The sequence below is a fragment of the Carcharodon carcharias genome, chromosome 26 (genome assembly GCF_017639515.1).
Source record: "Carcharodon carcharias isolate sCarCar2 chromosome 26, sCarCar2.pri, whole genome shotgun sequence".
In the NCBI taxonomy this organism is placed as follows: Eukaryota; Metazoa; Chordata; class Chondrichthyes; order Lamniformes; family Lamnidae; genus Carcharodon; species Carcharodon carcharias.
In genome coordinates, this window is record NC_054492.1 from 7,577,626 (window position 1) to 7,592,258 (window position 14,633).

The 14,633-nt window shown below is 44.5% G+C and overlaps 1 protein-coding gene across 1 annotated transcript in view; it reads left to right on the forward strand.

Moving 5' to 3' along the window:
• Positions 1 to 2,951: 2,951 nt before the first annotated feature.
• Positions 2,952 to 14,633, forward strand: part of abhd17c (abhydrolase domain containing 17C, depalmitoylase) — a 65,861-nt gene continuing 54,179 nt past the window's right edge. The window contains exon 1 of the mRNA XM_041175344.1: positions 2,952 to 3,497. Within this exon, the coding sequence (XP_041031278.1) occupies positions 2,977 to 3,497 (521 nt within the window). The 5' untranslated portion in view covers positions 2,952 to 2,976. The remainder of the gene's footprint in view (positions 3,498 to 14,633) is intronic.

The following is a 14,633-nucleotide window of genomic DNA, read 5'->3' on the forward strand; positions in this document are numbered from 1 at the left end:
TCTGTGCTATGTGTAGAAGGACACTCAAATCCTCTGAATACCAACGTTTATGATCCTCTCACCTTTTACAAAATATGCTTTTCCATTCTTCCTACCAAAGTGGAATTTCCCACATCATATTCCACCTGCCACCTTCTTGCCCAATCAGTTAACTGGTTTATATCCCTTTACTGCCTCTCTGAATCCTCCCTACAAGTTCCGTTCCTATATTCTTTGGTATCAGCAGCAAACTTGGATAAATTACATTTGGTCCCCTCATCTAAGTCATTGACATAGATTCTAAATAGCTGAAACCACATCAATGATCCTTGTGCCATTCCACCAGTTACACCTCGCCTCCCAAAAATGACCCATTTATTCCAGTCTCTATGTTCTGTCTGTTAGCCAATCCTCAATACATAATATATTACCCACAATCTCATAAGCCCTAGTCCTGTATAACAATGTCATGTGTGGCACCTTATCAAATGCCTTCTGAATTTAAAGCAGAGGAAAAGGTTGGCATGCCAGACATCTCAAGGAAATAATGATTAAATTGGGGGCAGGGTAACTGGTTTGTGGTTCCCTGTTTTTTATCTCCTCTCTTGGATGTATAGCGGGTTTACGTTAGCCACCTTACAATTCACGGGAACTGTGCTACAATCGAGGGAATTTGGAACAAGAACTTGCATTTATATACTGCCACAGCGTTGTAAGGGAGAGAGTTCTAGGTTTACGATCCAGCAAAATTGAAGGAACAGTGACATATTTTCAAGTCAGGATGGTGTGTGACTTGGAGTGGAGCTTGTAAATGGTGGTGTCCCTATACACCCGTTGCTCTCGCCCTTCCAGTTGTAGAGGTTCTGGGTTTGGATGATGCTTTTGAAGGAGCCTTGGTGAGTTGCTGCAGTGCACCTTGCAGGTAGTGCACACTGCTGCCACTAAGTCCTGTTGGTGGAGGGAGTGAATGTTTAAAGTGGTGGATGAGGTGTCGAACTAGCTGACTGCTTTGCCGTGGATGGTGCTAAGCTTATTAAGTGTTATTCAAGCTGCACCTATTCAGGCAAACGGAGAGTATTTCATCATATTCCTGACTTGTGTCTTGCAGATGGTGGACAGGCTTTGTGGAGTTACGAGTCTATTTGAACATCAAGGGGCCATGGTTAGATTCTCTCTTGTTGGAGATGGTCATTGCCTGGCACTTGTGTGGCACAAATGTTACTTCCCACTTCTGTTGAAGAGTCATACGGACTTGAAACGTTAACTGTGTTCCTCTCCACAGATGCTGTCAGACCTGCTGACTGTTTCCAGGTATTTTTATTACTTGCCACTTATTAGCCTAAGCCATAATGCTGTCCATGTCTTTCTACTTGTGGGCTTAAATATAATGGACTGATTGCCTTAGCAGAAAGGTCAATAACCAGGTGTATATCCTGTGCATGGTGGGGGTGGGGGAGGCAGGGACTGGAACTCAACAGCCTGAAAACATGAGAGACAGAAGCCCTTATATCATTTAAAATAATACTTGAATATGCACTTGAAGTGCCATAACCTACAGGGCTATGGGCCAAGACCTGGAAAGTGGGATTAGACTGGCTTGCTGTTTTTTTAGTGGCATGATGAGTCATATGATTTCCCTTCGTGTTGCAAATTTTCTGCTTCTAAGATTATGGTAGCTCCCTCCAAGTGTTTTAACCAAAATTTATATCTTAACCAACATCTACGAAACATATCATCTGATTATTTTGTCATTCCTTTTTGTGTGAACTTGCTGTATGCAAATTGCCTGCATTACAACAGTGACTATACCTCAAACGTACTTCAATGCAAAAGCAAAATACTGCAGATACTGGAAATCTGAAATTAACTTCTGATGGAAAGTCATGGTCCTGAAACGTTAACTGTTTCTCCCTCCACAGGTGCAGCCAGACGTGAACATTTGCAGCATTTTGTGCTTTTACCTCATATGTACTTTAATGCGCTTTGGGACATCCTGAGGGCATCAAAGACGCTATTTAAATGTAATTGTTTTCCTTTTTTGGATGATAGACTCTCCTGCCCCACATACACATGTCCCTGTATTGGTGCTGGGTGACATTGACCCCGGGTGACCCGGAAGTACTGGTTGGTCGAGCCGGAAGGAGAAACCTCGCTAATGGCTGCCGTTGTGTTTCGGAGTCCGGTTGAGCAGCGTGTTAACGTCTCTCGATGCTAATTCCGATCACCTACCCGTCGTTACTGGACAGAACAAACGGTACCAGACCACACATTTTCACCGCGGTTGCCAATATGGGGCGGTCCAGCCAGTGACCGTTCCCCAGAGCATCGTTTTTCGGCGACTCCGCCCACTTCGGACCACGCCCACTCTCAGGCTGCACTTCCACTCATTCCCGCCGCTCACAAAACCCCGCCCACTTTTCCCGCAGCCCGTCCCTCGTCCTTGACACCACCGTGAGCCCTGCCCCTAACTCGGACCCCGCACCTTAACCCGGGACCCGCCTATTTCTTCGTCAATCCGCCACCCTACCCCCAGGGCCCCGGCTGCCCTCCAGGGTCCCAATCTTCCTCAGCCCCGCCCCCTCATCCAGGGCCCTACCACTGTCCTCCTCAGCCCCGCCCCCACCTTTCAAGGCCCCGCCTCCTGCTCCCGGGCCCCACCCTTCAAGGACCCGCCCCCTACTCCCGGGCCCCACCTTTCAAGGCCCCGCCCCCTGCTCCCGGGCCCCACCCTCTGCTCCCGGGCCCCATTCTTTCAAGGGCCCGCTCCTCGCCTGGACCCCACCAACTCGTTGCGGATCCCTCACTTTACGCCGGGCCCCACCCCCCCTCCAACCGGCCCCACCTCCCGGGCCCCACCGCTGTCCCCAGCCCCCGCCCCGCCCCCTCCTGGACCCCGCCCATTCCGCCCGGGGCCGCCCTCCCTCCGACGGGGCCCCGCCCACCGCCCTCGGCCCCGCCCCCCACCCCGCGCGTGCGGGTTTCCTGGTAACCGTGCCCATGCCGACCGCCGCCGGGGAGCAGGCAGCCGGGCCGCCCTCCCCTCCCCCCAGGATGAATGGCTTCTCGCTCGGCGAGCTGTGCTGGCTCTTCTGCTGCCCGCCTTGCCCGAGCCGGATCGCGGCCAAGCTGGCCTTCCTGCCGCCCGCGCCCACCTACACGGTGCTGACGGACGAGTCGAGCAGCCTGTGCAGCCTGCACCTGTCGGAGCGGGCCGACTGGCAGTTCTCGGAGCGGGAGCTCGAGCTGCTGGAGGTTTTCTTCGTCCGCAGCGGCCGCGGCAGCCGCCTGGCCTGTATGTTCGCCCGCTGTGTGCCCGAGTGCCGCTACACCCTGCTCTTCTCGCACGGTAACGCCGTGGACCTGGGCCAGATGTGCAGCTTCTACATCGGCCTGGGCAACCGCATCAAGTGCAACATCTTCTCCTATGATTACTCAGGTTACGGGGCCAGTAGCGGGAAACCGTCCGAGAGAAATCTTTACTCGGACATTGATGCGGCGTGGACAGCTCTAAGGACAAGGTCAGTACAGCAGGGGGTCAGCCAGAGCTCCAACCTCCAGTGAAACATTACTGTTTGGCCCTCAAAGGACTGCATTTCTGAACTGGTGTCACATTGTTGCTTGCCCACTGTTTGGGGCTAAAGAGACAAGCAGCCTATTAGCTAATATTGATTCATTCAAAGGCCAATCGGCTTTCTTTCAAGAAAGAGCATTTAGAGATACAGTATATGTGTAACTTCAGACATAACATGTGGTGAAGTGTAAATTTAGAAAGGGAAAAGGTGACTTTGGACTAATGGTTCCCAAAGCTTTTCACCACTGGAGTTTTCTCACCTCATGCCTGGGTCTGTTCTGGAATAATTGATAGAGATTGATCATCATGATTAATTAAGAGCTCCAATATGGTTCTATAATGCAACTACCAGGATGGTAGAAGGCAATCTACATAGACTTTTGTTTTTCATTTAGCACTTCCTGTGTCCCTTTTCAGCTACATAGCCAGAAAACGGTTTCCTAGCGTTCTCACCTTGAATCAGAGGATTGCAGGTTCAAATCCTGCTCCATCCAGATGAACACTTGTATATGCAGTAAAGTGGGAGTGCTGCCTTGTCAGAAGCTCCATCTTTTGAGTGAGATGCAAGTTTGTTCTGCTGGAACGCAAAAGATCTTGCAGCCTTAATCCAAGGAGAATAGTGAGTTCTGCTCAGCATTCTTCCCTCAAACCCCACCAAGAACAGATTAGCTGGTCATTCATTTTGTTTGTTGTTGTGGGACCTTGCTGCATGGAAACTGGCTGCTGTGTTTGCCAATATAAATTAAGCCCTTGCTTCAACAATTTGTTGATTATGAAGTGGTTTAGATGTTCTGAGGATATAGGTATATAATTGCAATATGCAATAAAAGTGACCTCATTACTGATATACATACATATGTGCTTACAAATTAGGAGCAGGAGTAGGCTATTTGGCACATAGAGCCTGCTGCGCCATTTGATAAAATTATGGCTGATTTGATTGTGGCCGCAAACCTACTTTCCTGTCTACCACCCTTTGACTCCCTATTTAACTTAGCCTTGAAAAATTCAATGACCCTGTCTCCTCCACTCTCTGGGGAAGAGAATTCCACAAACTAACAACCCTCTGAGAGGAAAAAAACTACTCCACATCTCAGTCTTAATTGGGAGACCCCATATTTGTGTGTTCCCTAATTCTAGTCTCTCCCACATGGGGAAACATCCTTTCAGCATCCACACTGTCAATTCACCTCAGGATCTTTTATTTAAGTAACATCACCTCTCATTCTTCTAAACACTAATGGATATAAGCCCAACCTTTCCTCATAAGATAACCTCTTCATCTCAAGAATCAGTCGAGTGAACCTTCTTTGAACTTCTAATGCTATATCCTTTCTCAAGTAAGGAAACCAAAACTGTACAAGGCAAGCTTCCCTACTTTTATATTCCAATCCCCTTGCAATAAACGACAACATTCCATTTGCCTTCCTAATCACTTGTTTTCTGAAGTATAATCACTTGAGTTGTGTTGAGAATTTGCTCTACACAGTTAGATTGCTTGTACTCTCTCTAGTTCCTCACTATCTTCTGCCTGGATACGCTCTAATGGAACATGGTCATACCCTGTGGAAAGCTTTGTATTGGGGATTCTTCCCAGCACCACTGGAATGGCACACAGGGCAGCGGTGAAGAGTCATAATTAGAATTATTTCTCAGACATTCTGTGACAGAACAAAGCAGTTTTTTTGCATAGATTCATTGAATCTTGTAGCATGGAATGAGGCTATTCGGTCCATCAGTGGCCAAGTAGCCATCCAGCCTAATTCCACTTTCCAGCTCTTGATCTGTAGCCTTGTTGGTTATGGCACTTCATGGTACATACCCAAGTACTTTTTAAATATTATGAGGGTTTTTGCCTTTACTATCCTCACTAGCAGAGTTCCAGATCCCTCACCACCCTGTGTGTGGGCACTTCATAATTTTACACACTTCAATAAGATCTCCCCTCAGCATCCTCTGTTCCAAAGACAACAACCCTATCCTACCCAATCTTTCCTCATAACTAAAATTCTCCACTCCAGGCATCATCCTCATAAATCACCTCTGTACCCTCTCTTGTGCAATCTCGTCTTTTCTGTAGTGCAATGATCAGAATTGCACAGAGTACTCCTGCTGGGACTGAGTTTTATGGAGTTCCAATGTAATCCCCTTGCTCTAATATTTGATGCCTTGGCTAATCCCATACGCCTTCTCTACCACTTACCTGCTTTCCTGCCACGTTCAGGAATCTGTGGACATGCACTCCAAGGTCCCTCTGCACTTCTCAGTATCCTACTATTTATTGTGTAATAATAAATTGTCTTGCCTTGTTAACCTTCCCCAAATGTATTACCTCACACTTCTCCAGATTGAACTCCATTTATCATTGTTCTGTCCGCCTGACCAGTCCATTCATATCTTCCTGCAGTCTACAGATTTCTTCTTCATTATCAACCACATAGCCAATTTTTGTATTATCCGCAAACGTCATAATCACACCCTCTACATTCATGTCCAGATCTTGGATGTGTACCATAAATGAACAAGGGACCTAGTGCTGAGTCCTACAGAACCCAGTAGAAACAGCCTTCCAAGTGCAAAACACCCATCGACCATTGCCCTTTGCTTCCTCCCTCTCAGTCAATTTTGGATCCAACTTGCCACTTTGTCTTGGATTTCATGGGCTTTTACTTTTCTGACCTGTCTGCCTCGTGGGACCATATTGAAGGCCTTGCTAAAATCCATTTAGAGTACATCAAATGCACAACCCACACCAACCATCCTTGTTACCTCCTCAAAAATGTCAATAGTTAGTCAATTATGACCTGCATGTAACAAACCTTTGCTGACTGTCTTGATTAACCTGTGATTATTGAAATGAAAATTTCTCCCTCAGTACTTCTTCCAATAATTTTCTCACCATATTGGGTTAGGCTGACTGGCCTGTAATTACTCGGTCTAACCCTTTCTACCTTTTTAAATACTGCTACAACATTAACTGTCCTCCAGTCCTCTGGCATCACACTTGTAGCCTGAGAGCAATGGAAAATAATAGAGCCTCTGCTATTCCTTCTCTTATTCCCTTAAAAGTCTGGGATACATTTCATCCAGGGTCTGGGGATTTATCTACTTTCAAAGATGTTAAACCGTTAATACCTCTTCTTTTACAATGACTATGTTAATGTCATCTGATATTTCACATACCTCCTCCCTGACTGTGATGTCTATAGTGTCCCTTTCTTTTGTGAAAACAGAACCATACGAACATCCTCCACAAACTGGTGACTCTTGTGGTCCCTAATAGGCCCTCTTCTTTCTTTAATTATTTACATTGCCCATGAAATTTTAAAATATCTTTGGGTTTTCTTTGATTTTACTTGCTAATAATTTTTCATGCCCTCTCGTTGCTTTCCTTTTTTAATTTTTAATTTCACCCCTACACTTTTTATTCTCCTCTAGGCTTTCTGCAGTATTGAGCCCCAGGTATCTGACATAAAAGCAAAAAACTGCGGATGCTGGAAATCCAAAACAAAAACAAAAATACCTGGAAAAACTCAGCAGGTCTGGCAGCATCTGCGGAGAGGAACACAGTTAACGTTTTGAGTCCGAATGACCCCTCAACAGAACTAAGTAAAAATAGAAGAGAGGTGAAATATAACCAGCTTATATTTCACCCCTCTTCTATTTTTACTTAGTTCTGTTGAAGGGTCGTTCAGACTCAAAACGTTAACTGTGTTCCTCTCCGCAGATGCTGCCAGACCTGCTGAGTTTTTCCAGGTATTTTTGTTTTTGTCCCAGGTATCTGACGTAAGCTTCCCTTTCTTCCTTCATTCTCCCCTTTAAGCCTTTCACATCCGAGGACTCTGAATTTGTTAGTGCCACCTTTTTTCCCTTTAGGGAACATAGTTGGTCTGGGCCTTCATTATCTCTTCCTTGAATGCCTTCCACTGATCTGGCCCTGATTCACCTTCAAGTAGTTGTTTCCAGTCCGCTTTAACATGCACCTACGGTGCTGAGGTTACACTTCCTATTCCACCACTTATAGGGCTGATTCTCAACTTCTAGCTATATTTCTCCCTAACTTGTCACCCTTTTGTATAGGGTTAGCATAAGATATGGTGGGTTTTTTTTCATAGATAAAATATGATGATGTGTTAACTTAAGGGAGACCGAAATTATAACCTCCTACAGCAATACTGGGTTTCCAAACATATGTAATTTTCAGTAGAAAATGTCCAATTTAAAAAATCTTATAAATAGATGTAATATGGAGCTGGAACATTTTCACAGCTTGCATTGTATAAATAGCATACAGGTATAACTTGTGATTGGGTGTCATGATGTGTTAGTGACATTACGCTACCTTTGTATAGTACTCAAATCAACTCGCAAACATCCTTTTACCTGTCAACTATTTATATTAGGATCTAGATTTTTAAATTTTGTAGCATCTAGGCTGTTCTCATTCATGTTCATATTGTGCAGGATTTGATTAGATATGTTCCATTTGAAGTCATAGGTGAAAATTCAAACTCCTGTTTTAAAATGGTTTATGTTTTATTTGGCTGATCTCAACTGATGAGACCAAATATGTCTCAAAATTTGGGAATCTGAAATACCTTTAAAAGCAGAGGAAATACATTCACTTGTGCAGATTACCAAAGTTTTGATGCTCAATATAGGATATGGACATTTCATTGTTCAGTTTAAAGCTAGAAACAGGCTGGCAATAGTTCTCGAACCCTTGCTTGCAGAGCTGGAAAGAGAACAATGGCCTACTCCCAGTAAAGTCTTTCAGTTTCAATTAAGGGAGTACCCTCTGCAATTGCTGGAATGAGCCTGCATGTTCCTGTGGGAAACGCTTGCCTGAGGGCCAGCCTCCTCTTTGAGATTTGTGATATGGTCCCGTGACATCAGAAAGGTCACTCATGATGAATACCAGTTCTCACATCGTTTATAAGACCATTTCCATTCCTTGCCTTCAGTTTGTTGCCCGCCAAAAGTGGATTGAAAATAGAAGTGCAAAGACTGAGGGAACAGTTGGGCAGAAGCAATGATCTGTGAAGAATGCTCATAAGAAGTGTGACAAAGATAATACCAGAGATGGGTTACAACTTCATTCAGTATGCTTTTTCCACACACTTCTAATGAACAGAATAAACTTCTGCAGCTCCAATATCCCTACTGTGCAGGAGCTAATATTTTAAATTAAAAAAATATTGTATGCTACGTTTCATTTTCATTGTTTCAAGGTGTGCCAACAAGTATATATAACAAAAACAAAAATATCTGGAAAAACTCAGCAGATCTGACAGCATCTGCGGAGAGGAATATAGTCGACGTTTCAAGTCCATATGACACTTCATCAGAACTAAGGAAATAGAGAAATGAGATGAAATATAAGTTGGTAGAGGGGGTGGGACAGGTAGAGCTGGATAGAGGGCCAGTGATAGGTGGAGGCAAAGAAAGATTGCCAAAGATGTCATAGACAAAAGGACAAAGGGTTGTTGATGGTGGTGATATTATCTAAGGAATATGCTAATGGTAGCAAGCAGGACAAGCTAGTGGCAGATGGCCCTAGTGGGGGTGGGGTGGGGGGGGAGGGGATTGAAATGGGCTAAAAGGTGGAGATAAAATAATAGATCGAAATAAATTTAAAAATAGGTGGGAAAAGAGAAGTTTATATTTTTTTTAAATTACAAATTATTGGAAAAAGGGGGATCGGAAAGGGGTGGGGTTGGAGGAGAGAGTTCATGATCTGAAATTGTTGAACTCAATATTAAGTCCGGAAGACTGCAAAGTGCCAAGTCAGAAGATGAGGTGCTATTCCTCCAGTTTGCGTTGAACTTCACTGGAACATTGCAGCAGGCCAAGGACGGACATGTGGGCATGAGAGCAGGGTGGTGTGATGAAGTGGCAAGCGACAGGGAGGTCTGGGTCATGCTTGCGGACAGACCGAAGGTGTTCCGCAAAGCGGTCATCTAGTCTGTGTTTGGACTCTCCAATGTAGAGGAGACCACATTGGGAGCAGCGAATGCAGTAGACTAAATTGAGGGAAGTGCTAGTGAAGTGCTGCTTCACTTGAAAGGAGTGTTTGGGCCCTTGGACAGTGAGGAGGGGGGAAGTAAAGGGGCAGGTGTTGCACCTTCTGTGGTTGCATGGGAAGATGCCGTGGGAGGGGGTTGAGATGTAGGGGGTGATGGAGGAGTGGACCAGGGTGTCCTGGAGGGAATGATCCCTGCGGAAAGCCGCCAAAGGGTTGAAGGGAAGATGTGTTTGGTGGTGGCATCATGCTGGAGTTGGTGGAAAATGATCCTTTGAACGCGGAGGCTGGTGGAGTGATAAGTGAGGACAAAAGAGACTCTATCATGGTTCTGGAAGGGAGAGGAAGGTGTGAGGGCAGATGCGTGGGAGATGGGGCTGGACACGGTTGAGGGACCTGTCAACCACCGTGTTTGGAAAACCTTGGTGAAGGAAGACATGTCAGAGGAACTGTTTTGGCAAGTGACATCATCAGAACAGATGCGACGGAGGCAAAGGAACTGAGACAATGGGATGGAGCCCTTACAGGAAGCGGGGTGTGAGGAGCTGTAGTTGTGGGAGTCGGTAGGCTTGTAATGAATATTGGTGGACAGTCTATCACCAGAAATTGAGACTGACAGATCAAGATAAATATTGAGAAATATATATGCAAGTTAAGTTTACTACTTGGGAAATTCTAAAATCAACCAAACAAATGTACGTGGTAGATAAAAACAAAAAAACTGCGGATGCTGGAAATGTATGTGGTAGATGCTTGGAATACAATGATTTATTGATATGTAAATTATTTCACCGTCACTAAAACCTTGACCCAATTGACAAACTTGTTTCATAAAACTAACGATCTTTAATTGGAGAAAAATAAAATTATGTTCACTGCTACAAATCATATTTTATGAGACTTTGCAGCATCATAATCAAAGCACAGATATTTTATTACTCTGTATAAAAAGAAAACTTACAGTCCCAGGTAAGTCATGCTTTATGACACTTAGTTATGGAGTTCCTAAGTGTGTAGATAGCCTTCTTTGGTAAAGTCACTTCTTAAGAAGTTTTTGCGCGTTACGTGCTGGACATCGATATGAGAAAATGGAGCCAAGCTCACCTGGTAACATTCATATCTGAATTAGATTTTATGGGTTTAGTCCTCGCTCCATGCCTTGGGCATGTAATGCTGGCACGGTGGTGCAGGTCGGAGGATGTGTTGCATTGTCGCTGATACCATCTTTCAGTGAGATTGAACGGAAGCCTTGTCTTCCTGTTCAATTGGGCAGTCAAGATTCTCCAGTACCATTTGAGGAGAGCAGGAAATTCTCACTAAACCAACATTACCACAAAAAGCTGGTTGTTTATCTCATTTGTAGTTTGGTGGTCTAGCCATGAGCAAATTGGATGCCTTCCTAACAACTGTGATTGTACTTCAGAAGTAACTTATCAGCTGTAAAGTGCTTTGAGGCATCCAGAGAATAAGATTTTCTCACCAGGGCTACTGTGGTAGGAGCAAGTGCTTTCAGGTCTGGTGTAGCAGGAACAGGTAAGACCCTATCGAGATTTCACAAGTATGATTTTTTTCCCCCTCCAGTGATCACATTAGCCATCCATATTGTTTTTCTCTTGAGTGAGACTGATTATTTAGTTTTTTTTCATTCATGGGATGTGGGCTTTGCTGGCTGGGCAAGCATTTATCACCCATCCCTAATTGCCCTTGAGAAGGTGGTGGTGAGCTGCCTTGAACCGCTGCATTTCATGGTGTAGGTTCACCCACAGTGCTGTTAGGAAGGCAGTTCCAGTGACAGTGAAGGAATGGCGATATATTTCCAAGTCAGGATGGTGAGTGACTTGAGGGGAACTTCCAGGTGGTGGTGTTCCCATCTCTCTGCTGCCCTTGCCCTCCTAGATTGTAGTGATCTTGGGTTTGGAAGGTGCTGTCTAAGGAGCCTTGGCTAATTAATGTCAGTGGTCTGAATATGTTCTAATCTGTGGATGGAGCTTGCCCAAACTGTCTTCACTTGGGTAGTAAAACCTGTTGCGTTCCATTTATCCCATTTGTCAGGGTTGCATTCAAATCCAGGTCTCTGATGAAAGGGCCATACTCTGACCCATTGCGCCAGTTCCCTCTCAAACAACACAAGTTTCTCCTTGATGAAAGGAGGAAACATTTATTGGAGTAGCCTTATTAATCTTCCTTTGAATGTCAGCAATCTGACATTAGAAAATACATCCCCCCCCCACCCCCCCCCCCCCCCCCCCCCCCCCCCCCCCCCACACACACACACACACACACACACACACACACACACACACACACACACACCCCCCAGACTGCTGGAGATAGTTGCTAATTTTGGATTAAGAGGAAGATTAGGCAGTGTTCGCGATGAAGAGGATATAGGGTTGTAGATTCAGCTTGGGGTCAGGATAAAGGCCCAAGTTTGTCAATAGTCTGGTTCAGCCTGATACAGTGACCAGCCAAATGCAGCTTGTGGTGGGCCCAAAGGTAATGGCTTTGTCTCAGTACAGGAGTGAAGGAAGTTGAGATTCATCCAAGATTGGATGTCAGACTGGAAATTTGACGATACGAAACAAGTGAAGCAGTCGAGAGGCCTGGTGCTTACGCATTTCTACGAATGATGTCACCATGTCTTTAAATGAGCAAGAGTAGAGAACAAGGGTGAATCGTTCAGGCCTCCAAAGTTGATGGTGTGAGGAAGTGCAGAGAACAGATTGACCCAGGCACTTTGATTAAAATCAGATGGGTAAGTGCTGAACCAAATAAGGACAGTCCCATGGACCTGGTCACCAGATGTGAGGTGTTGGGTGAGGAAGATGCTGTAATGTGTCAAACTGCTGAGAGGTCGGGGAGGAATGATTCATCCTAGTTAAAAAATATAGATAATGTTGGTTCCATTCTTATCTATCTAGCTGTAGCCAGAAAATAACTTCAGTGACTTCTCTTGCCAACAATGTAAAGTTAACTCTGGTGATCCACAAGGATCTATCCTTGGCCTTTCCTCTTCCTATTTCTCATTTGCATGCTGCCCCTCAACATCAAAACACAGCAATAATTTCCACACGCACATGGATGACACCCAGTTCTACCTTATCACCACTTTTCTAAACTCCTCCACTGTCTCTAAATTGTCAGATTGCTTGTCTGACATCCAGCACTGAATAAGAAAAAAATATAGTAACTAACTATTACAAAGACCAAGCCATTGTCTTCAGTCATGGCGATAAACTCTTCTTCAGTCACCAAATCTATCCATCCATCTCCCTGGCTACTGTCTGAATTTGAAGTAGACTCTTCCCAATTCAACCTTGATGAGCTTAGACCATCATCATTCAGATAATCTATTTCCACCTCCATAACAGTGCTTGATTTAGTTCCTGCTTCTGTCTATCTGCTGTTGGGATCCTCATCCATGCCTTTGTTATCTCTAGATTTGACTATCCTGATGAACTTCTGACTGGTTTCCTATGTTCTACCTTTCTTAAACCCAAGGTTGTCCAAAGCTCAGTTGCCCATGTCCTAATTTGTACCAAGACTCATCTGGCCATTACCCTTGTTCTCACTGAACCACGTTGGCTCCCAGTTAAACAATGCCTTGATTTTAAACTACCCAGTGTTGTTTTTAATTTCTCCATGGTCTCTCCCCTCCCTACCTCTGTAATCTCCTCCAGCTCCACAACCTTCCAAGAGATGGTGGGGTACTGGTAGTGTCGCTGGGCTAGTAATTCAGAGGCCTAGGCTAATGTTCTGGGGACACAGGTTCAAATCCCACCGTGGCACCTGGTGAGATTTAAATTCCATTAATAATCTGGGATTGAAAGCTAGTCTCAGTAATGGTAACCACAAAACCCATCTGGTTTACTAATGCCCTTTTAGGGAAGGAAATCTGCTATTCTCACCTGGTCTGGTCTCTGTGTGATTCCAGATTGAAAGCAATGTTGCCTACTCTTAACTGCCTTCTGAAATGGCCGAGCAAGCCGATCAGTTTAAGGGAATTTAAGGATGGCCACAAATGCTGGCCTTGCCAATGATGCCTACACCTCATGAAAGAATTTTTAAAAACATCTGTGCTCCTCAAATTTTGGCCTCTTGAAAACCCCCGACTTTAATTGCGTCACCACTGCTGGTTTTGCCTTCAACTGCCGAGGCAGAATCCCCTTCCTAAATGCCTCACTTTCCTCTTTTAAGATGTTCTTTGGTCATCTTTCTAATATGACTGGATTTCAAAATTTGTTTGACACGCTTCTGTGAATTGCTGTGGGACATTTTATTGTGTTAAAGGCACTATGTAACTACAACTTGGTGTTATTTTTGAATTTGGGTAGTGTTGTTTAGTTTACTGTTGCAAGCTGAAATAAAATTTGCATCTTGAAAGTTTTTTTTATAAAGAATGTTAGTGAGTTTTTTTAAGGGAAGATGCAGTGTTAAACCTGTCACATTTGAGAAGACTGCAATATTGCTGGTTTCCTTATATGGCATTCTTGTAACATAGTGTGGATTAGAATAGAGGTCATATGGTAAGTTTTTACAGTTTAAATTTTGTTTTTTTTTACATTGTTGTATTTAATGTCACTGCCATGCTTGAAACCAGCTCTTGCTTCCCTACAAACTAGTGTGCTATTACCTGCTTAATGTCTAGGTATATGTAGCCAGACACAATGAATAGAGAACTCTGGTCACAGTGCTCTAGTTTATTGGAACGGATCATAAGCTGCCATGTGATTGCCAGTAGGTGGAAAACATACATTCTTTTAGACCTCAGCTCCTAGTAGGATGCAAGTAAATGGACAGTACTTGGCACTAACAGTATATTTACTGTAGTTGTTACTGAAACCCTAAACCGTGCTTTTGTTACCTTTTCTGGTGCTCTCCTGGGCAGCCTCCCATCTTTGCACCTTCAATAAACTTTAACTCATCCAAACCTTTGCTGCCCAGATCTTAATTGCACCGAATCGTGTTCACCCATTGTCCAGTGCTTGCTGACTTAGACTGGCTCGCATTTTTTTAAATTCTCATCCTTCTGTTGAAGTCTCTCCATGACCTCAGCCCCTC